This window comes from Thermobia domestica, chromosome 7, assembly GCF_964235325.1.
Source record: "Thermobia domestica chromosome 7, izTheDome1.hap1.1, whole genome shotgun sequence".
NCBI classification, from domain to species: Eukaryota; Metazoa; Arthropoda; class Insecta; order Zygentoma; family Lepismatidae; genus Thermobia; species Thermobia domestica.
The window spans coordinates 302,458,105-302,485,877 of NC_137460.1; the positions used below are offsets into that span (position 1 = coordinate 302,458,105).

The following is a 27,773-nucleotide window of genomic DNA, read 5'->3' on the forward strand; positions in this document are numbered from 1 at the left end:
TATACTGTAGCGTTTACTGCTCTAAAGTATCCATAGACATTACTATTTTCTCTAGTAACTACAACAAACTGATAGAATATGTGTCTCTGTAAACATCAGATTATTTTCTGCGATCGTGGTCTGGTTAAACCAACGTATCCAACAACAGAAACCACTTTTGGAGTTGCTGCTATGCTAGAAATATCTTTCACTTTATCTTCAAATTCTTCCAGGAAATGGATCTGGTAGTCTCTGGCAGTTATTGCAGCTGCTTCTTCAGCCATCTCTGGAGGTGCTGCTGATGCAGCTATTTCGGCAACTGCTGTTGTTGAACGTAGCTGAGTAACGTATGCTGCTTTCCCGAGACCTTTTACAGCTGTTTTCAGTTCTGTCTCCGCGGCAGAGTCAGGAGATTTGTCTAGTTCTTCCGTTTCTGTAATTAATTCATTTAGACTCTGGCTTGCCTTTACGCTACTCGCACTTAGTACAGAAATACCACTCAGATCGACCCCTCGTTCCTGTGCTTTAGAATACATTTCCTTCCATTCTCTCTTATAAAAATCTAAAGCTACTTTAAAATCCTTTTTGGCCTGTTCCTGCATTATCTTTTTAGTTGCACTGTTTAATCTTTCAACAATTGATATATTACTGATACCTCCAACTGAATCTCCTAACATCTCCTTGTTAAACACACCAGATTGGCCATGGATCGGGGTCACGTCACATTCTTCTTCAGAATCTGTCTCTGAAAGTTCTGTTGACTCACTTCCCGAGAATTCCAGCTTTCTCCTCGTTTCAAAGGGGGAACTAAGAGTTTCATTCAGTTGTGGAGAATACGAACTGTCCTTTGCACCTTCTATATAATGTGGTATTGTCCTGAGAAACTTCTCATAGCGTTCTTGTAATCTTAGGGGACCTTTCGCTCGCTCGCTTTTCGTCTCAGCGTATATCTCTGAGAGAGTCTTTAACTGTCTCTGGTGACTCTCTTGGAGCATTCTTTCAGCAATGGAATCGTCTTTTGGGATTGGAGTTCCATACTTACGATATAAATATAGATTTACTATAGCTGAAAGTTCTTTGTACAACCTTTCCCTTTGAGGGTCGGGCGCAGGCGGTTTCCTCGGAGTTTCTGGTTCTTCCGGAGCAGACTCTGTTTCGACTTTGGGTTCCCAGTCATATCCGAGCTCCTTGCGACGGGTTGGGCTTTTGGGCTCAAAGAATTTTTCTTTGTAAATTACACCTTTAGGAGACTGAGTTTTGCTCGGAATAGGCTCTATTGTAGACGTACTAGGTAGAGGAATCCCTTCAATTGGTGGGAAATATCTCTTCCTTGGCTTCCTTTGAAGCCTAGGTCCAGTGTCTGCTTTCATCTCAGCAAACTTTTCAAAGAGTGACTTAACTTGTGGATAAGGGGGTTGAACTCTCTTCTCCTCCTTTCGTTCAAGCTTCCTTGTGTCGAAAGGCGGGTTTTCTTTCATCCACTGAAGTTTGGAAAAGATGCGTTCAAGCTGCTTTGGAATTGGAGATTGAGGCTCTTCTTCTGTAGCTTCTTTTGTACGAGGAGGGGGAGCAGTTCTTTCACCTTCTGGAAGCTCAAAATATCTCTTTGTTCTAGGCATTATTTCACTTAGAGGCTTAATATCCTCAGCGAAGAACTTAGGCTGAAAGCCATAATGTGGACCAGTGACGTCAGACTTCTTAGGCGTCGACGTTACCATGGACGAAGGAACGGCTGAAGACTTGGGGGAGAATAGCTGCACTGGTTGATGGAACCGTGAACCACCCACAGGTGGTGAGCCACCCGCTTGAGCACTATCTGAGGGAGGTACCTTTGTGTTGGCAACGTCTGTAACATTTCCATCAGATCCTTCTTTAGGTGCGTCTTCTTCACGTAAATTCATCTTGGAATATGACTATCACTCAGCTTGGAAAGGCCAATTTCATATCTCACACAACTACCTGAAAAGTATTCATATTAAGAATTGAGAATAAATCATTTTTAAAAAAAGTTTATCAATTTTCTATTTCGTATCAGGTAGTCTAAAAGATAATGAGCCTTTTGCAATTGTGTTAGTGTCCCAAATCTAAGGATATATGAGTGTAACGATTTAATCCTAACGCAATTTGAGAGCTGACAGTTGAAGCTAGAAGCTATGGAAAAAAAGCGTTACAATTCTTATAATAAGTATAATAAGACATAAGGTAACATGAGTAAAGATTCCGCTAAACTGCGCTACATTTTACAATTTCACGGTCAATTCTGTTAAAGTAATACCAGTTTGTTGAAGAAAAAATTTGAGGAATTACAAAATAACCTAAGTTTGTAGTAATTTATTTAGCCGAATTCAATAACTGGATTTGTTTTTCAAAAGAAATAGTTTCATTAAATATTTCATAGAACTTAATACTCTGTTTTGTTCTAAAGTGTCCATTCGCACTAAATTTAGAAACATGGTGTGAATGAGAGAGTATAAGTCTGATAAGGATTTTCTTTTTCTTTTTTGTGTGTGCTCTATTTCCAGCTGAGCATCTACGTCCTCATTGGGTCACCGAATCACTTACTTGTTAAGTTATACAGTTTTATGTTCTGCTATTGTGCACGTTGGTCATTATAATTTCTAAACGCGATGAACGTGTTACATGCCGACAATGTTAAATCGCATACATTCTTGAGCATCCGTCAGAAATTGAGAGAACTCGGCTGGGAGATTTTAATGCATCCACTGAATAGTTCTGATCATGGACCGTCAGTCTATCATTTTTTCGGTCTCTGCAGAACTCTCTGTATGGTGTTAAGTTAGTTTCAAAAGGGGACTGCGAGAACCACGTGCTAGATTTAAAAAAAAACTACTGACGTTCTACGGCACGAGATTATGATGTTGCGGCAAAAAATAACAGAAGGTATTAGAACAAAATGGTGTATATCTGGATTCATAATGGTAATTTCAAATCAAAATAAATGTTTTCTCAATTTTGACATCCACGGCTCTATACCTTTTAGACAACCCGATATATGAGCGGCTTTATCCCAGATAGCAAAAATGTCTTGCAACAAACTTGCAGCAGATTTGCAACTCAAATCTGGCAAACTTGCAGCAGACTTGTGACGCAAGTCTGCAAGTTTGATGTAAGTTTAATGCAAACTTCCTAGTTGACGCTCTTCGAACTTGCAGCACGTCTGCAGTGCAAGTGTATGTTAAGTTTGCAAAGCAAGTTTCTGCAAGGGGTTTACTTGCACAACAAGCCTACTGCAAGTGCACAGTAAGTCGGCAGCAAGTTTGCGCAGGTTTGATGCAAGTCTCTACAAGGATACAACTTGCACTACAAGTCTACAGCAAGTGAATGTAGTAAGTCTTCTACAAGTACATACTTGCATTGCAAGTCTACAGCAGGTCTTCAGCAAGTGAATGTAGTAAGTCTTCTGCAGGTATTTACTTGCATTGTATTGCATAGCTTTTACAAACCGAACATTTACTGTATACGAACAATCACACAGTATATTTTCTCAACTATCAAACAATACACGTTTAAAATATAAACTATCTCTACATACTGGATGCTTACGTAATTATCTTAATTATCCACTTGTTTTAATGCTTCATACACTTCGCACCTACCAGAAATGGCGGCCTGGCGGAGAGATTTCTAAGATTAGGCTTTTGTGCCTCCTGTTGGTAGAAACAAGAACTGACACTTGCTACAAATTTGCAGCAAGCCTCCAAGGCAAGTAAAATCTAGCAAGTGAAAATCCAATTACGACATTTGCGGGTAACTCTTTCAAAAGACCTGCAGCAGGTGTATAGTGCACGGAAAGTCTAGCAAGTTAAAATCAAATATTGTGCAAGACTTGCTGCAAACCAACATGCTATTAGGGATTTCTCTGTATTATGATTTATGCTACGATGCTCAAACATCGTGGTTATGGTTTTTCTCGTTGTATATTTCTTATCATTTTCTTTGAGTGCTTTGTATCAAACACTTCATCATAAGCACGAGATGTCATCAGAATATAAAGTTACAAAGTCTGCAGTGAAACGTATATATATATATTATTTCATACAACCAATACAGCGAACAGATAGTACATACATTAGGTTATTTTTCGACATAGCCTCCATATCGGTTGAGGCACTTATCGCATCGTGGTATAAGTTTGAGGATTCCCTCCTGATAAAAATAATGTTCCATGTTCAGCCACATTGTCACAAAGTATTGCGCCTCCTCATTTGAAGCGAAGCGACGGCCTCCTAGGAGGTCCTTCACGTACGGGAACAAGTGAAAGTCGCTTGGAGCGAGGTCTGGGGTAAAGGAAGGATGGTCAACAATGTCCCAGCGAAACTACTTCAACAGCATGGTGGTCTTCTGGACTGTATGCGGGGCGCATTGTCACATTCAACACCATTCTGCGAGATCCTGACGAGACATTACAGTCTCTCCGTGAACATTTACCAGCCGCCGTGGCACGTTTCGCCCACAGAAATCGAATAGTTGAGTGAACTACTTCCCGAGACCAATTTTCCAAACGAGTCGCCATTTGTGTTTACCTACAACTAGCACCGTAGGTGGCTGAAACTCCGCACAGTTGCCAACTTCATTTATTAAAATTACCGCACACTTCTCGTTCACTCCAGAAATATCAGCCTTGTAACCTTAGTTTCTGATCCTCCCTCATAATTTGAGTTTGCCATCATTTTTCCGTATGCGACACCACAGAAACACGTTTAATTAAATTTGTATGCAGAATGAATAGAAGGCCAAATGTGTCTCTGATTTTGAAGGAGCTCAGTTTACCAAAACTTCTTTCTCTATGTACTCTTTTATACTATCCGTCTGTCCGTTCGGTGACAGAAAGTCTCAAGAACTACTAACTATTTGACCAATCATCACGAAATTTGGTGAAAATGTATGTAGAGGGTCAAACGTTAGGAAGAGAGATTTTTTTGGAGCAGGTATTCAAACCAGAAGTGGTAGAAATCAACCACTTCCAGTTTTTATCGTTGATCGCTATAGAACAAAAGTAGTAATAGGTAGAGAGAGAAGCGTTGTAAGAAAAGGTAGCATATTCTCTCTTAACCCTTAAGTCAAACCCGAAGTGGCTGAAATCAAACCACTTCCGGTTTTAATGTTAATGAAAAGAGAGAAATGGTGTAATTCAATCGATATACAGGATGTCCCAATTGAATCGCCCTTTTTTCATTTCTTGGTGGTAAATTAATGTATGTGTATTTCTTTCTTTTCCAAGTGTAATTCAATAGAAGAAACATAAGAGTTTTGTTAGAAATTTGTCGATCCGAAAAATCTCGCCAGGTGTGGTGGTGGCAGCAGGAACAGTGAAATGGCGACCAACGCAGAAAAAGCGCAGGTAGGTGGTGGTATGCAGAACTTGGTTCCATTGTCCCAGTTCAACGACGATTCTGCCAGAAATACCAGAGAGTATCTCCTATCGCGAAAACAATTCGAGTATGGAAACAGAATTTCCTGGCGATTGGTTCAGTGGCTAAAAAGCACGGTGGTGGTCGCGAAACTGTATCAGAAGACAATGTCCAGCGCATTTCGGTAACATCGCCTGGATATCCTTCGTGTAACTGGTGAGGCACAGATCATATTTACCACTATGACACATATCTTGTCCCACTATGCATTGTAGGGTTAAGTTGTAGCTACAAAATGTAAAGTTTTAGGAGTTACTTCCCTCAAGAGACGCTACTGCAGCTAACTAATCTAAGCGACATCCAAAAAGGAAACAAATACTGAAACATGGTTTCCAAGGCACCCCCTTTAAAGTTCTTAGCAATTGAGCTAAAGTTTTTAGCAAACATAAAGGTAAATGGGAATACCATCCATATCTCACACATAATTTTCATTTTTTTTTTAAGGCTCAGGCCCGCCTTTCAGAACCGGTATCTGAAAATTAAAACCGGCACGGGTTATCATCATTGCCTTTTATTTCTTTAATTTATTTGTTTTGCATTTTGGAATAGGTGAAAGGGGATTTGAATAAGGGAGGGAAAGGAAACCACAAACAAGAAACAAGAGACAAAAAAAAAAAAAACGAAACAAAAACAAAACAATTTTCAACAAAATAATTTTCAATTCTTTGCGTACCTGTTTCTAAGAGCTTGTGGAATTCGAAATAAAAATTAGAGGATCTATGTATTAAATTTCAATTAACCCTGTACCGGCCATAGTGTATTTCAAGTCACAAACTATGTCATAACACTTGACGTGATGTTAGTGTTGAATTTGCTGCGGTTCTTCGTGAATTCTTGAATGTACGAACTTCCTTTCAAGAGTCAGCGCCTCTACTATACCACTAATGAACTATTAGCGCAAGTGCAGAGTCATTTGTTGCAGAGTCTATACCGTGTATAGCGACCAGTAGTATTGTGATTTTTAGTTGTGTTGTTTTGATGTTATAAACGAATAGCGGAAGGGAAGAAAATTTGCTGTTGCAGGTATGTATCTAAAGAACACGAATTCCTAACTTGTATTTTGATAAAATAAATAGCATCTGAGAAATTGATTAAAATGAGGTTTGTGATTTTAAAGCCACACTGAGCATTAAGACTATGTTTTCCTTCGCTGGAGCAGGGTATGCTAATTTTTTCACTTCAGTTTTCAAAATCCAATGCTACCAAGTCTTGATAATAAAGAGAAAGATTTTAGTCCAAGAAAACTTAATTGAGGTGTGTGATTTGAAAATCACATAAATTGTTTGTGACTTGTTTCAATATTTTTTGAATAAATATGTATATAGTATGTATAGAATTATCAGATATGATATATAAATTGATTGTGTATAACTTTTTTTGTTCTTCCGATACCTTATTTATTATACGAGTAAACATCTCTGCTTTATGCTGATATATATGAAATTGATTTCTTTTTCTTACATAATATGATACAGGCTCATTGATTGGACTGCCTGTTAGTAACAATTGAAAATTAGAAATATCTTGTAATGTACAAAACTGAACAGATACGCATATATTTTTCAAATGTCTATATGTTCTTTTTATGACAAATTCATAATTACATTTTCGAATGGATAGTATAACCTGTTCTCATTTACTGTTGCAGATAACTTAAGCGAAACTAATGATCCCAATTCTTCTGAAACAAACCAGGAACATCAACCCAGTAACCAGGTACATAAACCAAGCAACCAGAAACATCAATTCCGCACGCAGGAAATGAGTAGTACTCGCATGACTTGAGGCAAATTTGGACTTTGACCCCGACCTTTATGACGTCATAGGTCAAAGGTCAATGACCTTGGCTCGCAGTCAATGACCTAGGGGTACTTTGGAACACCCACTCTAGATTTTGGCAGGGGTACTTAGGCCCACCCCTAAATTTTGGCAGCGGTACATAGGACCACCCCTTAAATTTTGGAATTTGCCAAATCTAAAAATTGGATATGGTAGCCTAAGATCAGGGCATGTACTTCTATCAGTATTGGGGGTCTATGTCGTTACCTTTTATGGCTAAAAAATTGCCAAATATTCAAATTTCGAAGATTTTTGACCTAATTTATCCCCTTTGATGAGGTGTTATTACCCTATATGGTTATATGGGCGTATACAGAGAGATCTATTACCTTTCATAAGATATGAGTATATTAATGCACCCCTTTAAAATTTTGGGAGGGGTACCTTGGCCCACCCCTTCAATTTTGGAAATTGCCCAATATAAACACTTGGTATAATAGTATAGAACCCTAGTATGTATCACTATAAATTTGAGTGGTCCACTTCGTTCCCTTTCATGGGTATAAAGTTGCCAAATTTTATTACAACCACGTGTTTGGTTTTTTGGCCCAATTTATCCCCTTGGATGAGGTCCTATTACCTTATATGGTTATACGGTTATGTATAGGGGTCCATTCCCTATCATAAGACATAGGTGCATTTGTTCACCCCTTTAAAAATTTGGGAGGGGTACCTTGGCCCACCCCTTAAATATTAGATATTACCCATTTTATACATTTGGTATAATAGTATATGACCCTAATATACAGACTGTCCCATAATTCGTGTGTAAACTTTCATTTCATAGTACTCAGAACTGGTAAAAGCTAGAACTGTGAAATTTGCAGGCAGTTTAAAGGAAGGTCAGAAGATTTGTCTGATAGCAAAACGAGATCACGGGGGTTATTGTTTGCGGAGTTACAAGGTCAAAGGTCAAAATGCGATTTTTTTCTTATGGAATTTCAATGTTAAATAGGAGTCTCACATGTCATTTTTTTGAATATCCATCTCCGGTAGCAAAAATTGGTATATCGACATAAATTCTGATCCGAAACGATGTGATAACGAGAAATGTGGGCAATCGTGACCCGGTGACCTCTGACAGGTCATCTGTGACCTTTGAGGAAAAAGCTCCCTTTTCAACAGCTTATTGTACACAACTAATTCAGTTGAAGATAATGTTAAAAAAGATATGCACAAAGGATCTACCGAACATCCTTTTTAGCAAAACGAAGAGGTCAGCAATATCATCAGAGGTCAAAGGTCACGTAGTTAAAATGTTATATTTGATGTGTTAACAAATAAGAAACTGTAACATTGGAAATAATGCTTTGAAGTGCCATAGAACACATGCATAAAGATCCTTCCAACGAGTGTGTATGGGCATAGGGAAAAGGGCATCATAAGAGGTCAAAGGTCACGCAGTTAAAATTTCATGTTTGAAGTGTTAGCAAGTATGAAATTGTGATGTTTGAAAATTGATTTGAGCTACCATGGAACACATGCTTAAAGGTAATTCGAATTGGTGTGTATGGGCATAGCAAAAAGGTCACAATGTCATAAAAAGGTCAAAGGTCACGCAGTGAAAATGTCATGTTTCATGTGTTAACAAGTATGAAACTGTGACGTTAGAAAGAATAATTGGAGGTCTCATAGAACACATGCAGAAAGGTCCTTCCAAGGGGAGTGTATGGGCATAGAAAAAGGTCAACAATGTCATAAAAGGTCAAAGGTCACGGAGTTAAAACATCATAGTTTATGTGTTAGCAAATATGAAATTGTAACGTTTGAAAAGTGATTTGACTTGCCATAGAATACATGCAAAAAGTGGCCATGGAATGCATGCATAATAAATGGTCAACAATGTCATAAAAGGTCAAAGGTCACGAAATAAGAAGTTTATAGTTCGTATATTGGCAAGTATGAGACGGCAATGTTTGAGAACTAATTTAATTGGTATGGTATATAAAATTAAGAATGTTTATTTGGGCTCTTGGAAATCTTTTTTTTAAATAACAAGAATACTTAATTTTAGGAAGTCATTATGGAATGCGCAGTATTGTGTGCAGGACAGTCTAGGGCATAGTGGGTACACGATTTTCTTTCGTCTAATCGATTCTGAAAAACATTATTTGGGTAACATTTTCCAATAAAAATATCACGTAAATGCAAATCAATCAGTTCTCAAAAAAAAAAAGAAAGAAAAAGAAAAAGAAAAAAACTGAGAACAGACTGTACTACAGATTGCTCGTTATTTCCTTGTATCCATATCAAATAGGATAATGCATTGAAAATAAACTGTTTCCAAGCAATGCATTGTGTTGTGAAGTTTGAGGGGAGAACAAAGATGTCCCGTATTCTCATGAAAAATAAATATTGAGCCTTAATATTGCCTTAATGCTTACCTAGGAAATTGAGAAGAAAATAAAAATAATTCTACTGGAAATAAATTGCTTCCCCATATGTAGGAAGAGACGCATTCTTATCGTTTATTTATACCCTTTCGTGACTGAAGCATAACCGCGATCTGCTTATGTTTTGGACTCACGTCAAATAATCAGTATGTTTTGTTCACAAGGGTGGTTTGGTGTTATTAGAATGATAATCTGGTAGGACAGAGACAGTGAGGCAGTGGAGTGTGGAGTTGAGCTTAAAATTAAATGAGTTTGTGAATCTTGAGTGTCTTGTGAGTGTGTTGTGAATCTTGTGTGTCTTGTGAGGTGTGTTGTGTTTCTTTTTTTCCCCTATACTCATAGACCTATGTGTTTGGAAGTGTGTGTGTATGTGTGTAATTGTGTAAGTCACAATGGATACTCTAACAAAGGAACAACGTGCCGATTTGCCTACAGTTCTTAGTAGGAAGTAGGTTACAAAAACGCGGAGAAAGGCGTTTGCACGGTGGGGTGAAAATACCCAAATTCTTCATCTTTACAAACAGTTTTGTAATAACCGTTTTACCAAGGAACATATTTCTCAGCGACAACGAAAGGCAGGACCACCTGTAAGGATCTCTACCGAGGTTACTAAACGCAAAGTGGTTCGTTCTGTGCTTAGTTCACTGAGAAAATCAATCCGTAACCGGAAAGTTGCACCCAACGTTAAAAGAAGTTCGCTGAGTAGGATATTGCGTGTGCTTGAGGTTAAGGCATACAGTATGAAGATTGTACATAAATTACATGATGATGATTTCGGTGCCAGTATTTTATTTTGTAACTGGTTGATAGACAAATTAAATGAAAATCCCATGTTTTTATTTCAACTTATGTCAGATGAAGCTGTTTTTTTTTTCTTTAATAGAACGGTGTCTTCGTCACGTGAATGGTTCTTGGGACCCAGTCCACCGGCGGAAAGAATTGAATGCTGTCCAGATCAAAGGGGTATTATAGTGTGGATGGGACTAACAGCAACTGGTGTAATAGAGCCGTTTTTCTTCGAAGAAAACGTTAATCAACTTACATACCAAAATATGTTGCGAGAATTTCTTTTCCCTGAACTTGATCGCTTAAATCTTGATCCACACAATGATATGTGGTTTGAACAGGATGGTGTTTCAGCACATCGTACTAGGGCAACATTACAAATTTTAAGAGGAAGGTTTGGAAACCGTTTAATAAGTATAGTTTCTGATGTTGAGTGGCCAGTTAGAAGACCTGATCTAACCCCATGCGACTTATTTCTGTGGAGCTTTCTTAAGCAATAAGTTATAAAACTCCTTCATTAACACTTGAAGAACTTCGACGATCGATACAGCGTGCCCTTGAACAGATAACTCCAGACAGTCTTGAAAAAATCTTCACAAAGACTCTTATACACAGAGGAACTTAAGTTTAGCACATCACGGAGATCACGTAGAATAAATTGCAAAGTACTAAAAAGATTTACAGTCTACAAGGACGTCAGTGTTTCTTGTACAGGTAAGACAATATTTCAAATATTTCTGTGCAGTAAATAGCTATTAATGTTTCAATAAGAAAAACAAAACATTTCGAATGTAGTTTTGCAAAGCTAAGTAATTAACAAAAGGTGGAACTCATACTATGTTCAATTCATTGTTTTAAACATCACAGAAACATACCTACCATTGCCTGCACGATTTGAATTACAAAATTAGGCTTCTTCACCTTATGGCAATATTGGCCTTTTCATGTGCACCCCTCGGAAGGAACTTTCTGCATGTGTTCTATGGAAGCTCAAATCCGTATTTAAAAAGTCACAGTTTTATGCTTGCTAACACATCAAACATGACATTTTAACTGCGTGACCTTTGACCTTCTATGACATTGTTGACCTTTTTCCTATCCCCATACACACCAATTCGAATCACCTTTAAGCATGTGTTCCATGGTAGCTCAAATCATTTTTCAAACGTCACAGGTTTATAGTTGCTAACACATCAAACATGAAATTTTAACTGCGTGACCTTTGACCTTTAAGGACATTCTTGATCTTTTTCCTGTGCCCATACACATCCGTTGGAAGGATCTTTCTGTATGTATTCTATGACACATCAAATCGTTTTTCAAACGTTGCCGTTCCATATTTTCTACCGCATCAAACGTGATATTTTAACTACGTGACCTTTGACCTTTTATGACATTCTTGACCTTTTTGCTATGCCCATACACACCAATTCGAATCACCTTTAAGCACGTGTTCTATGGTAGCTCAAATCATTTTTCAAACGTCACAGTTTCATACTTGCTAACACTTCAAACATGAAATTTTAACTGCGTGACCTTTGACCTCTTATGATGCCCTTTTCCCTATGCCCATACACACTCGTTGGAAGGATCTTTATGCATGTGTTCTATGGCACTTCAAAGCATTATTTCCAATGTTACAGTTTCTTATTTGTTAACACATCAAATATAACATTTTAACTACGTGACCTTTGACCTCTGATGATATTGCTGACCTCTTCGTTTTGCTAAAAAGGATGTTCGGTAGATCCTTTGTGCATATCTTTTTTAACATTACAATATCTTCAACTGAATTAGTTGTGTACAATAAGCTGTTGAAAAGGGAGCTTTTTCCTCAAAGGTCACAGATGACCTGTCAGAGGTCACCGGGTCACGATTGCCCATATTTCTCGTTATCACATCGTTTCGGATCAGAATTTATGTCGATATACCAATTTTTGCTACCGGAGATGGATATTCAAAAAAATGACATGTGAGACTCCTATTTAACATTGAAATTCCATAAGGAAAAAATCGCATTTTGACCTTTGACCTTGTAACTCCGCAAACAATAACCCCCGTGATCTCGTTTTGCTATCAGACAAATCTTCTGACCTTCCTTTAAACTGCCTGCAAATTTCACAGTTCTAGCTTTTACCAGTTCTGAGTACTATGAAATGAAAATTTACACACGAATTGTGGGACAGTCTGTATATTACTATAAATTTGGGTGGTCCACCTCGTTCCCCTTTTAGGGTTACAAAATTGCCAAAATATAAACGTAAGCAATACGTTGTACCACGTGTTTCGTTTTTGACCGAATTTATTCCCTTGGATGAGGTCCTATTACCTTATATGGTTATATGATCATGTATAGGGGTCCATTCCCTATCCCCTTAAATTTTGGAAATTTCCAATTTAAGCATTCGGCATCATAGTACATGACCTCAACATGTATCATAATAAATTTGGGTGATTCACCTTGTTCCCTTTCACAGGTAAAAAAATTGCCAAAGTATAAACATAAGCAATATGTTGTACCACGTGTTTGGTTTTTGGCACAATTTATCTCCTTTGATGAGGTCCTATTTCCTTATATAGTCATATAGAGGGTGTTAAATTCCTATCATAAGACATGCGTACATTGATGCATCCTTTAAAAATTTGGGAGGGGTACCTTGGCCCATCCAGTCGATTTTAGAAACTGTTTAATATAAGTATTTGGTATCATAGTACAGGATTTCAATATGTACCACTATAAATTTGGATGATCCACATCGGTCCCTTTCATGGATAAAGAACTACCAAACATCAAATTTCGGAGGTTATGACCCCTTTAATAAGGATTTAGCACGTTATATGGGTATGTACAAAGGTTCATTACCTTTATATGTTTATGTTCCCTTTTAAATTTGGGAATTATCAAATAACAAAATTCGGTAAACGGTTTCGAGGACCCATTGTAAATGTTGGTGTTCCTCTTGTAGACAAATATTCAAGATTTAAAGGTTATTGACCTATTTTATTTTATTGATACGGCTTTATTATTGAATGAGTACAGGATTTATTACTTTTTTTCATAAGACACAGGTGTGTTTGTGTGCTAATCGTAAATTTTGGGAGGGGTACATTTCTTATTGTCATATCAATAATTGGTAATTATTCTTAAAATTGGATGGTATGTTATTCATTGGGTAAATCATTGTCAAATATTAGTATGATCACGTGATCAGTTATTGACCTATGATGGGATTAGGAGCCCAGGATTTTGGTACATTGAAACTTTGTAGGATAATTTGAGAATTGTCAAATGAAATTACGTCATTGGTTTTGATTATTCCAGCCTATGGACCAAATATAAACGTAAGCAATACCATGTACCATGTGATTGACCTTGATAAGGTAGTGTACAGGGATCCATTTCCTTTGTTGTGGTACTTCTTAAGTTTGAGTACACACTTGTAGAAAACAGTTGGTTCTACTCAGGTAAACAATTGACGGACATTATTGACCTTATTGAACATATAATAATATGATTAATTCTAAGATTTAGGTATATCGAGAGAAATATTCTTTAAATTTGGGAATTGTGATAAACAGAATTTTAACATAAGGCGCGAAATTTGAAACAATACATTGAAGTTTAGTCACAGCTCATAGTCTAAGATCATTGGTGATGATTGATTGGACCTTGAGCTTTAGAAATCTGATAGCTAACCTTATTGAATCTTATGACTCATAGTCTCAAGGGAATACCTGCTACAACACTGAAATTTAGTCACAAGGTGATGTAATCAGACACTGGTAAACTTATTGTTGTTGCAATTTAATTGGTTGATCACTATCTTTCGTGCAATCTGATTGATTGATGATTTTCAAATCTTTGCTGCATTCAGTTTTAAGTTTTGTTTAACATTTAAAAATCTCGGTTTCGTTCAACATTTTGCACTCATTGATAAATATGATCAAAACCGTTAATTTGTTAATCGAATAGTTAAAAACCGGATATTTGACGGTTAACCGTGAAACGTAAAAATATTTTATTTGAAATTTTGGTTTGAAATTTTTTTTCGTTTGAAACTTTTTTTGAAAAATTCTTTTCAAATTTTTGTTTGAATTTTTTTTAGAATTTTGTTTGAAATTTTTTTACTATTGTTTCAAAATTTTTTGAAATTTTGGTTTGAAAATTTTTTTTGAAAATTTTTCGTTGGAAATTTTTTGTAAATTTTTGGTTTCAAATTTTTTGTTTGAAAAAGTTTTTGAAATTTTTTTGTATTTTTTCAAAATTTTTATTGAAATTTTTGTTTGAAATTTGTCGTTTGAAATTTTGTTTGAATTTTTTTGTAAATGTTTTTGTTTCAAAATTTTTTGTTTGATAATTTTTGTTTGAAAATTTTTTATTTCAATGTTTTTAAGATTGTGTACTCATTGATAAAGAACCGGAACTGTTTAGAACAAAAACCTCTGGCAACATTGTTTTTTCATGATGCAGTAGTACACAGAATATGGGGTTGTATTTGAAATGAAAAACACAAATCATTAAAATGGATCATTTTATTACACTGCACTGGTTAATCACATACATCCATACCAGATACAGGATCTGGATATTGTCGATACAATGTATTTTGAAATTCTTGCACTACTTTGTGTTTAGCATATATTTTTAATTCCAATTGAAGTCTTTTAAAGTCTATTGCAATATCAATATGTGGAAACTCAATGTGCATTTCATCACAAATAAACTGTTTATCAATACAGGTATGCACCCACGAACGATGTTGACAACCATCACAATATCTAGATACATGTTGTACAATATGCATGACACATTTTTCAAAATAGTACTTTTTCAGGAATATACTTGTTTTGTTGCACACTTCCACTGCATGTTTAACACAGTGGAATACATTGATGAATTTGCTCCATTTCGTTTGCGTTAGATACACCATGTTGCGAGGGACATGCAATGTACATCACATGTTTTGTTTGAAATATATTTATTGGATAATAGCTTGCAAAGAGGAATTCTTTATCGGTAGAAGTACACAACTTTCCTGCTGAAACGCACTTGCTCAAATGATTTCATGGGCTGCACGGTATTTGCTGATTTCATAGAGTTATTGCTGATGTCATTGGAAAGGAATGTGCTGACGTTTGAATTCATGATTTCATCACATTTGCTGACGTCATGCTGACCAACCAAATTCATAGATCGCATTCTGTGATTAAAGATTTCAGCATACAGCTACGTCTAACGTCATAGAAAAGGAATGTGCTGACGCTTAAATTCCTGATTTTATCACAATTGCTGACGAAACCAAATTCACAGATGAAACTGTGTACTAAATTGAAATTGATGACTTCCACCCAAGAATCCTTTGTAACATAAAGATACAGATCCAGTATTTAAGAAACGTAACAGTTCTTGTTTTGATGCTTCCATGGGTAAATATCTTGCTGCTAAAATTATATTCTTATCATTTTCAAGCTTCACTACGATTCTTAATCCAAACTTTGTAGGGATTATTTGGTTAGCTAAGATTCTATAAGGTACATTCTGTTGTAAATCAGTACTCTTGGTAAATGATTTCATCACATTACGTGTCTTTAGAAACTACAGACAAGTAGTCATGATGACGTTATCATGAATACTAACTCGAACGATGATGCAAAACTGATGACGTTGCATTATCACGTTCTGACATGTACTATTGCATCATGAAAAACAATGTTGCCAGATGTTTATGTTCTAAACAGTTCCGGTTCTTTATCAATGAGTGCACAATCTTAAAGAATTTCAAACATAAAATTTTCAAACCAAAATTTCAAAAAATTTTGAAACAAAAGTAGTAAAAAAATTTCAAACAAAATTCTAAAAAAAATTCAAACAAAAATTTCAAATAAAATATTTTTACGTTTCACGGTTAACCGTCAAATATCCGGTTTTTAACTATTCGATTAACAAATAAACGGTTTTGATCATATTTATCAATGAGTGCAAAATGTTGAACGAAACCGAGATTTTTAAATGTTAAACAAAACTTAAAACTGAATGCAGCAAAGATTTGAAAATCATCAATCAATCAGATTGCACGAAAGATAGTGATCAACCAATTAAATTGCAACAACAATAAGTTTACCAGTGTCTGATTACATCACCTTGTGACTAAATTTCAGTGTTGTAGCAGGTATTCCCTTGAGACTATGAGTCATAAGATTCAATAAGGTTAGCTATCAGATTTCTAAAGCTCAAGGTCCAATCAATCATCACCAATGATCTTAGACTATGAGCTGTGACTAAACTTCAATGTATTGTTTCAAATTTCGCGCCTTATGTTAAAATTCTGTTTATCACAATTCCCAAATTTAAAGAATATTTCTCTCGATATACCTAAATCTTAGAATTAATCATATTATTATATGTTCAATAAGGTCAATAATGTCCGTCAATTGTTTACCTGAGTAGAACCAACTGTTTTCTACAAGTGTGTACTCAAACTTAAGAAGTACCACAACAAAGGAAATGGATCCCTGTACACTACCTTATCAAGGTCAATCACGTGGTACATGGTATTGCTTACGTTTATATTTGGTCCATAGGCTGGAATAATCAAAACCAATGACGTAATTTCATTTGACAATTCTCAAATTATCCTACAAAGTTTCAATGTACCAAAATCCTGGGCTCCTAATCCCATCATAGGTCAATAACTGATCACGTGATCATACTAATATCTGACAATGATTTACCCAATGAATAACATACCATCCAATTTTAAGAATAATTACCAATTATTGATATGACAATAAGAAATGTACCCCTCCCAAAATTTACGATTAGCACACAAACACGCCTGTGTCTTATGAAAAAAAGTAATAAATCCTGTACTCATTCAATAATAAAGCCGTATCAATAAAATAAAATAGGTCAATAACCTTTAAATCTTGAATATTTGGCCATAAGAGGAACACCAACATTCACAATGGGTCCTCGAAACCGTTTACCGAATTTTGTTATTTGATAATTCCCAAATTAAAAAGGGAACATAAACATATAAAGGTAATAAACCTTTGTACATACCCATATAACGTGCTAAATCCTTATCAAAGGGGTCAATAACCTCCGAAATTTGATGTTTGGTAGTTCTTTATCCATGAAAGGGAACGATGTGGACCATCCAAATTTATAGTGGTACATATTGAAGTTTTGTAATATAATACGAAATGCTTATATTAAACAATTTCTAAAACTGAGTGGATGAGCCAAGATACCCCCTCCCAAATTTTTAAATTATGCATCAATGTACCCATGTTTTATGATAGGAAATGAACCTATATACATGACCATATAACCATATACGGTAATAAGACCGCGTCAAAGGGGATAAATTGTGCCAAAAACCAAACACGTGGTACAACATATTGCTTATGTTTATACTTTGGCAATTTTTTTACCTGTGATAGGGAACAAGGTGAATCACCCAAATTTATTATGATACATGTTGAGGTCATGTACTATGATACCGAATGCTTAAATTGGAAAATTTCCAAAATTTAAGGGGGTAGGGAATGGACCCCTATACATTATCATATAACCATATAAGGTAATAGGATCTCATCCAAGGAAATAAATTGGACCAAAACCAAACACGTGGTTGTACTAAAATTTGGCAATTTTGTACCCCTAAAAGGGGAACGAGGTGGACCACCCAAATTTATAGTAATATATATTAGGATCATATACTATTATACCAAATGTATAAAATGGGTAATTTCTAATATTTAAGGGGTGGGCCAAGGTACCCCTCCCAAATTTTTAAAGGGGTGAACAAATGCACCTATGTCTTATGATATGGAATGTACCCCTATACATAACCGTATAACCATATAAGGTAATAGGACCTCATCCAAGGGGATAAATTGGGCCAAAAAACCAAACACGTGGTTGTAATAAAATTTGGCAACTTTGTACCCATGAAAGGGAACGAAGTGGACCACTCAAATTTATAGTGATACATACTAGGGTTCTATACTATTATACCAAGTGTTTATATTGGGCAATTTCCAAAATTGAAGGGGTGGGCCAAGGTACCCCTCCCAAAATTTTAAAGGGGTGCATTAATATACTCATATCTTATGAAAGGTAATAGATCTCTCTGTATACGCCCATATAACCATATAGGGTAATAACACCTCATCAAAGGGGATAAATTAGGTCAAAAATCTCCGAAATTTGAATATTTGGCAACTTTTTAGCCATAAAAGGTAACGACATAGACCCCCAATACTGATAGAGGTACATACCCTGGTCTTAGGCTACCATACCCAATTTTTAGATTGGCAATTTCCAAATTTAAGGGGGTGGTCCTATGTACCGCTGCCAAAATTGAGGGGTGGGCCTAGGTACCCCTACCAAAATCTAGAGTGGGTGTTCCAAAGTACCCATAGGTCATTGACTGCGAGCCAAGGTCATTGACCTTTGACCTATGACGTCACAAAGGTCGGGGTCAAAGTCCAAATTTGCCTCAAGTCATGCGAGTACTACTAAATGGAACAACTCAGTGTGTAGCATCATCAACAAGAAGACCTATTTCGCGAAACATGTCTGGAATATGTTCCTCGAATATATTCCTGGAACATGACTGGGATACATTCCTTCCACAAATGTACAAAGAAGTGTTCTTCTGAGTCTCTGTATTTATATATTTTATTGTTACAGCAGATAAACTTTGTACTTTTTCAAGCATAAATGAAGATTTGTGGAACGTATCCGTATATGTAGATTTATCAGTATATGTAACCTTACCGTCCAATGTGATTTTCAATACACATTGCCTTTTCTGGAAAGTGTGCATCAATTTTTTCCAAAATGATTATTTTCTAGTTTCTAGAGACAAAATTATATCGTATAAGCACAACAAGGAATTTTTTGGATGCTGTTAAATAATTCGGCCGGTAAAGGGTTAAGTATATTCATTCCGTGTCGAAATTGTGAGAACATATAACCAAAGAAAATGACTCTTTCTGGTGGCATCAACAAGCAAAGCATATTGCGATAGAATCTAAGAAATCTGTCGAAAACAAGAGCAAGTGAATCCATTCTGAGAAACGTGGTTTTGATCAACTGGTTAACTAGTTGACACATGGTTTTCCAGAAATTAAAATGTATTCTTACAATTGTATCCAGTAATTTATCAGCTAGTGGTGTCAACCAGCTCGGCTCGAGCCCTGAGTTATCGGCTCAGTTCGAGCTCCGGCTCGGCTCGGTTCAACTGAGCCATTGACTCGAGCCGGCTCGATTCGATTTGGGTCAGGTAAGGCATCGACTTGACTCAGGTGAGCCATCGGCTGGAGCCGGCTTGGTTGCGATAAGCCATTGGCTCGGTTCGGCTCAGCTTAGTTGGGTGAGTTGTTGGCTCGGCTCGGCTCGGTGGTGACTGAGCCATGAGCCAAGCCGCCGAACCGTTGACAACACTAGTTCCAGGAAACTACGATCTCAACCTTCAAACTCTGATTATTCCTCGACCTTCACTCGGTTCGATTTCAACCTCCGAACTGCAACCAGCTCTCAACCTCCAGTCGACTTCAACCATCCAACTCCAACAATCAATTGATCTCCATCGTCCTCAACCTCTGAACTCAACTACCATTCGACCTCAACGTCCGAACTCCAACTACCAATCGACCTCTACCTCCAGTCTGGAGGTTGAGGTCATATGAGCGTGAGTCCTATGTATGACTGTGTGGAATTGATAGAGTGCTAACTTTGGTGAAACCTCCTTCATTCGAAGACCAAGACCGAGTATTTATATGCAAGACCGAAACCAAGATCAAGTGTGCAAAAACAAGTCCAAGTCCGCAAGACTCGGGCAAGAATGAGACCCACTTGCGAGAGTCTTGCAGTTTTCCAACCTTTATAATACCTTTATAAATAGGCGAAAAATACAGAGGCTTTATGTCTTAAATTAATCATTTTTAAATTATGTTATGAGGATAGACAGGGGTTAGGAGAATGCAAGTTCTCTTTCTTAAACAGGAAGTCGTAATCTTTTGAAATGACACAACCGAGGAAAGAATGATGGCTTTCGTGTTGCATTTCCTATTATTTTTAAGGTCGTGTAACAGCATCTGTGTAATTTTTAAAGGCATCATTTGTGTTTATTTGGAGACTTGTTTTGTTTTATTATTTCCATCTATTTATCAATAACTGAAAAAATATTTCTAAGTGAACTTGTATTTTTTATCTGTTGTTAATCAGGACGATGTTGCGGCCAACCGCCTCGGCTCACCTGAGTCATCGGCTCGAGCCGGCTCTGCTCAGGTGAACCATCGCTTAGGTTCAGTTCGGCTCACGTGAGCCATCGGCTCGGTTCTGCTCGGATCAGGTGAGTCGTCATCGGCTCGAGCTGGCTGGGTTGGGGTGAGCCATCGGCTCGGCTCGGCTCGGTTTGGCCCAACTGAGCCGAAGGCTCGAACCGGCTCGGTTGGGTAACCTGTAGGCTCGGGTCGGTGGTGATTGAGCCGTGAGCTGGACCGCTCGAGCCGCTGACAACATTACTATCAGGAAGATTGGAAGAATTAGTTTATTGACGGCTTTTGAGGGAAGTTAAATCAGCAAAATTCATATTTTCCTCACTTCGGACAGAGGAAACAATACTTGCTGAATGTACTAATTCTTCTACATAACAATGGCCTACTAAAGGGCTGAAAGATGACTATGAACAATTTCTTATTACTATTATTTTAGATACAGTTCTTAAAATTATGGAAAAAAATATACCTCGTTTGTCGTTTCCGAGTTCCTAGCATTCCATTGACTGTTGTCAGTTATATGGTAAAAGTATAACATGGGTATTGCTCTAGCTGTGTAAAAGATAATGGCAAACTGAGATGAACCGATTCCTGTAAAATAAGTGTAAAATGCGTTAGAACAAACAAACAAGTTTTACGTTAAAAGGTAAACTGTAAGAGTTACTTACGACGTCAATACAAGAGTCAATAAATATAAATTAAAGAAAAGAATTAGAAAAATGTCAACGTTTATTTATCAAAACAAAAGAGAAATTGACAAGATGACTAACATTGGAGCTTTCACCAAGTAACACGATAGAGGAAATAGTAAAAAGGGTTTGAACAGCGGAGGTGTGGTTTGCTTGGAGGGTTACGGGCACTGATTTTGCAAATGTTACTGTGCGGAGTATGAGTCCAAAATTACTACAATATTTTCATTTTTACATTTACCCGTTTAAAGAATTGTGCCCTTTCCTAGGTAAGAGATTTAGGATTTAGATTTCTGGATTTTCGGCATCTATGGCCATGTTAGCCCGTCACGTTTTGAGGGATGACGTCCCTCGACGAGCGCACTATCCGGGGGAAGGGAAGGAAGGAAAGCGGCCTGTTACCTATATGTTAGATACCACCTCGACATTTGCCTGGTGTGAATGAGGAAAATCCCGTTAAACCTTATTCAAGATGGCTGGTCTGAGAAAGCTTTATAGTTTCGACCGAGTGTCCCCACCGGGAATCGAACCTGGGATCGCTCGCACCGAAGGCGAGAGCGTTAGCTACTACGCTACGCGGGGCCACTTCCTCGGTAAGAGAATGGAGTAAGGGAAGCATGTTGTATCGTGAGAGGGTGTAGGTGCTGTGAGTAAGTAAGGGAAGCATGTTGTATTGTGAGGCGGTCTGTTTATTTAGTATAGTCTCATACGAATGAGCATCAATTCAATGAGGTCATTCTTCAGTTGTAATTTTAGTAGGTCGAGACATTGTGTTTGGCATATAAGTCATGGTCTTGCTGGAACTTCGATGCCTGCATTGCGTTGCCAAGACACATTGCAATGATTTGGATACATCAAGACTTATAAAGGCATAGGGCCTTATTCAGAGTCGTTTTGATGTATGATTTGCGTCATACTAAAGGCTTCATTACTGCAGGAAACATGTGTTAGTCGAACTCTTTAGTATGGCACTAAGCACGCGTCAGAATAACTCTGCATAAAGCCCATAAGGGGGGTCGCGGTGAACAGTGGTAGAGCGTTCCCCTCTGGTGCTTAGGGTCCCGGGTTCGATCCCAACCCCCGTCAAGTGAACTTTGTGGTGGACAAACACCGTGTGCGTGGGTTTTCTCGGAGTTCTCCCGTTTCCTCCCACTTTCTTCATTCCACCATTTCATTCATTTCTCATAATCACCGTCTCCTTTAGCCTAACCGGCATAACTGTGGGACGTAAAACTCAAAGATTTCATTTCATTTTACGGTATTTCAAAGCCCATAAGGTCCGAACAGGTGATTAGACGGTAGTGAATTTAGCGGTAATGGTGGAAGATATGAGGATGAAATGCAACGATGCAACAACACATAGATAAGATTAATGAGTCGAATGCTGTTATCTTCTGTTCCTGCGGCGTCGCAGGAACTAATGAAGATTAAGGAAGCCCTGTTAGTAGATGGCGTACTGTGCATGAAATGAATAGATGAGTGGTAAAACCGTTCCAGGATAATAAAGTCAAAAACTTCTGGATTAATGTTCTCGCAGTTAATGTTGAGATGACACAGGGCCATGAGATGCTGTAGAGGTGTGGGATAATATACAAAAGGAATGTTGAGGTCTGTTATTTTAGAGAATATTCAAGAATATGGAATGAGCAGCTTCAATATGTTTTCTAATGTAGTTTTAGCGTAGGGCCTCTAGATAAGATAATAGCGTAGAAAAATGAATACCATTATAGAAAGGGTGTGTCGGATGGAGAAAACGGATGCGAAAGGTTAAACGAAATGCATGACGTTCGAGAATTGCTAACTTCAGATACTATTTATGAGGAGCTGACAACCAGGCTGTCTGGCCATAAGCTAGAACCGGAACGCTGTAAAACTTTGTAAGTGTTGAGGACGAGATGAGAATAAAGACCCCATTTAGTATCAATTAGCCGTCTGAGTTAATTCAGTCGGTTTTTGGCTTTCTAGATGACAGTGAGAAGATACGGCGTCCAAGTAAGCTTGGAATCAAACACAATGCCAAGATATTTAAGAGTACTATGGATTGTGACCGGTGAGTGGTCAGAATGAAGGCGATACAAGTAGGGTTTCGCTAGACACGAGCTCATCGTGCAGGTGGTAAGGATACATTTGCTTGTATTTTCGTAACATTGATTGCCAAGTGCCAGAGGCTGCACTAATCAACAAGAGCATTAATAGCCAGTTAAAGGTGATTTGGATAGAATTAATTGTCTGTCCGACGGCCTGAAATGTGGTACCATCAGCTGGATAAGTCGGATACATATTAAGAAATATGAGAGGAGTGAGAGACAAGATCCGTGAGGAACGCCAGAATTCAAGAACAGAGCATTGTTAATCGAGATGTATGTGAATCGGGCTATGAGAAAGGAATGTTTAATTCTGATGTAAGAGCGAGGAAGATAAAAGGAATATAACTTATATAAAAGATTCTAGTCCTTGTATCAAATGCCTTTTCGAGATCAAATATGACCAATCAGGATGGATTGCCTTGATTAAACTAACTATATATAGAAGTGCCGAGACGCAACAGGGGATTCTAAAATGCTAAATTTGGGGACAAACCCAACTTGGTGCAGTCGAAATAAGGCTTGAGTCTGCAAATGGTCATGGAAACAACGAACTAATATGCGTTCAAAGAATTTAATTAACATAACGTTAGGAAACTTCAGAAAAAGTTCGGATGAGTACACAATATAAACGAGATCTTTGGAGATGTGAATAAGATTAATTACTAAACTATCATATAAAAGCTGGAAAGGGGAGCGTAAAAGAGATAACTAATTTTCATCCCATATACGAGGATTAAGAAAGTTTCCAATCTGATACTCAAATGTCGCACCACTGATAATAAGCTGTCAAAGCATACAGTGCCATCTATGGAATAAATAAGGTAGAATTTCCAACTGTGTAGTTGCGTCAGTTATTTCAATCGATTGCTCCCAAATTTCTTTCACGCTCGACCCTAGTCATAGGAACTAAATACACGTTTCTGATTGGTTGCAGTTTGCGATTGTCCAAACCTTCTGATACATGTATTGTGTATTATAGTAATAGAAGAAAATTGTCACTTTGTATGTTGATAAAAAAATAAAGACAATTACGTTTGGGTTACGTTTCCTAAGAACATGAGTGATGTTTTTTTCACGCATTACCCTAAAAAAATACACATTTTGGTCACAAGGAAGGGGTGAGGTACGAATTTGAACCACCCGAGTGTGACGTAATATCACGTGGTATTGTCATGGGGGTAAAGGTGCAATAAGATGGGCCCTGTAGGAGTTTATGACCCCCTTCGCTCGCTGACGCTCGCTCAGCTATGCTTCTTGATTTAAATCACTTTTTATGCATTATATATTACATGTGAGGACAAATGAGTACTATTTTTATCTTATTTCAATGGTAAAGGTGTTATGAAAATTTTTTTAAAAAATTAAAAAAACTTTCCCTGGCCGAATTTGAACCCACGCCAAAACCAACTTCCGTCACTAGCACGCTTGGCCCCGAGGACCGACAGCAGCAGGCGTTTGATTTGTACTATACGTATGCTAAGTGGCAGTGTTGCCACACTTGGTACAATTGTACCAAATTCAGCCCTTTTTGTCATTCATCTGCCCGTTGGTACCACGCTGGCATTTTCAGCCCCTTTTGTGAAAAAGTTGGTACAATTCTACCCAATTCAGCACCATTTAACAAATACTTGTCACATTTTCTAGTGTCAGTAAGATTTTTCCTGCATTTCACGTTACTTATTCTGTGTGTTGCACTCTTAAAAAATGCTGTTGAACTTGCATCCTTTGGCGTTGCACCGCTTAACACTTAGGAACTTTGTGTGGAAAATTCGTAATTCGAACTATACTGGGATACAAATGACGCTAGGTGGGCGCATGCGCACCGCGCGTGAAGGAGACGAGAAGGAAGCAGTGTGGTGGAAGAATAGAACCACACGAACCTTAAAAAAAAGAAAAAAAATAGAACCACACAAACACATTGAATCAAGTGTTGAATATTCTGAAGAAGACCAGCGTGTGCTCAAGAAAGTCTATAATTTGTGTCATAGCAAAGATTCTACACCAAAAGATAATAGCACAAAAAATACATTGACATAATTGCTGGCTTAGAGGACTAAGTTGTTTGTTAGTGACGCCATGTTGACGAATATAAAGATATCCGAACATTTCTGCATTTTATAGATCTATATCGACACGTTGATTTGTGCTTTTAGAAGAGAGGGGTTGTTCTAGAACAGCGCTGTCCAAATGGCGGCCCGCGGGCCGCATGCGGCCCGCCAAACCATTTTCTGCGGCCCACAAAGCTCTCACGATTCGCAATTGTTATTAGCCCTACTGATATTATTTTCATTCATTCATTTAATATTTCCGCACTCTTCTTTCGAAATAACGCATCCATTTAGCGCTTCTGTACAACAAAAAGGCGCGGACATCCACGGCAACACCTTTCCCTAAAAACTGTGAGTTCGTTCGGAAAAGAGCGTCAATGTTTGATAGCACTTATTTGTGTAAAAGTGCATTTTCTACCATGAAAATTGTGAAGAATCGCTTCAGAAGCTGCCTTGGAGATTCTTCTTTTTTACATTTCCTGCTACTCACAACAACAGAAATAAATGTAGATATTCAACCCCTTGTAAACGCTGCAAGTCACCCTCATTTGTCATATTGAATAGGTATATAATATTTCAAATACTTTTTCTATATTTTTCTTTTGTAGCGTAATAATAATAATAATAATAATAATAATAATAATAATAATAATAATAATAATAATAATAATAATAATAATAATAATAATAATAATAATAATAATTATTATTATTATTATTATTATTATTATTATTATTATTATTATTATTATTATTATTTAAACTGCGGCCCTCCACTTTACTAGTAAAGACGGTTATGGCCCTCAGGCTCATTATAATTGGACACCACTGTTCTAGAACATTACCTCATTCAGTTTCGTGTTATAGAGCCGTGTATTACACTGGTATAAAATTCAGCCCTTTTTGTTTCAATTTGGTACTATTTTTCAGCCCACTTCAGAGCTAGGACTGTGGCAACACTGCTAAGTGGTGAGAAACGGGTGAGTTCAACCAATCACAACTGTGTATTTAGCTGCTGTGGCTAGGGTCGAACGTCATTAAACATTTGCGTTGAACTCGTCCACTATATAACAATGCTCCAATCAAGACAGACAATGCTACAACTGTCATTAAATGAACCGGGTTTTAAGTTCGTTCATTATGCTCGGGCTGAAATTATATTTATAGATTTTATAACTTTACTCAAATGATTTAACCTAAAACATTATAAAATATAGAAATTTAAAAGTAATTTATAATTATCGATATATTTAGATGACGATATATATATATATATATATATATATATATATATATATATATATATATATATATATATATATATATCAGCTACAAAAGTCCATTAAAATTTACCTGATTCTCCACATCATGTGTGCGAAGGAATCCGTACTGCAAACAAAGCAATTAATTAGAATTTATTTTTTCGCTACATTTTAAAATGAAATACAATATTTATTTTAAAGTCCATGGTTATATTATTTATAGCTATAATCTCGTATTATATTTTTCAACAAAATGTCATTGTTACTGTAAAATTGAAGTTTTCTATGGTCGATATCCTGAAAACTGATGTCTCAAGTTACGAATCGAACTTCAGCATCGGAGATCAACATGTCGATACTGGTTGTTACGTATTAGAGCGATATGCTCTTTAATTACTTCAGTTAATTTAGAAAACAATTTTACTTTTAGACATAATTTAGTGTGTTACCATCTTTATCTTATGTTACATAATTTTTATATGTTCAGTGCATTTACCCTCATTAATTTTTATAAAGTAGTGTAAAAACAAATTTACTTAGAGAAGGTTAATTCGTCCATGTTGAAACGGGCCATCTTTACATTTATAATTTTTATCAAAACACTTAAAACGAAACTAGTGAAGCAGTCAACTGGGCCATAAGACTGTGACATTCTTTATAAAACCACCCGTAAGGGAGATAACTGGAACTGGAACTTCTACATATTTGGTGAAAAAGCTTATAATGTTATTAATGAAAGAAGTGCAAAAGTCGGTTGCTTGATTGATTTAGAATACAACGTCACTTTCAACCACTGAGGCTATAGAAAACGTGGACTTAAGGTTAGTGATGATAAAATGCAAGACCAAGACCAAGACCCGGGTGGTCTTGGTCTTGGTCTTGTACATCCAGTCTTGGTCTTGGTCTTGCACATCCATTCTTGATCTTGGTCTTGCACTGGAACTCTTGGTCTTGGTTTTGCACAC

The 27,773-nt window shown here is 37.0% G+C and overlaps 1 protein-coding gene across 1 annotated transcript; it reads right to left on the bottom strand.

Moving 5' to 3' along the window:
* On the bottom strand, positions 1–27,015 carry LOC145691119 (uncharacterized). Its single transcript, XM_081766840.1, has 3 exons — positions 26,900–27,015; positions 21,192–21,313; positions 1–1,938 (listed from the first exon to the last, which is right to left on the bottom strand). Exon 3 carries the CDS (start codon positions 1,878–1,880, stop codon positions 96–98), a length of 1,785 nt encoding a protein of 594 aa, XP_081622966.1. The 5' UTR covers positions 1,881–1,938; positions 21,192–21,313; positions 26,900–27,015; the 3' UTR covers positions 1–95.
* Between the last annotated feature and the right edge of the window lie 758 nt (positions 27,016–27,773).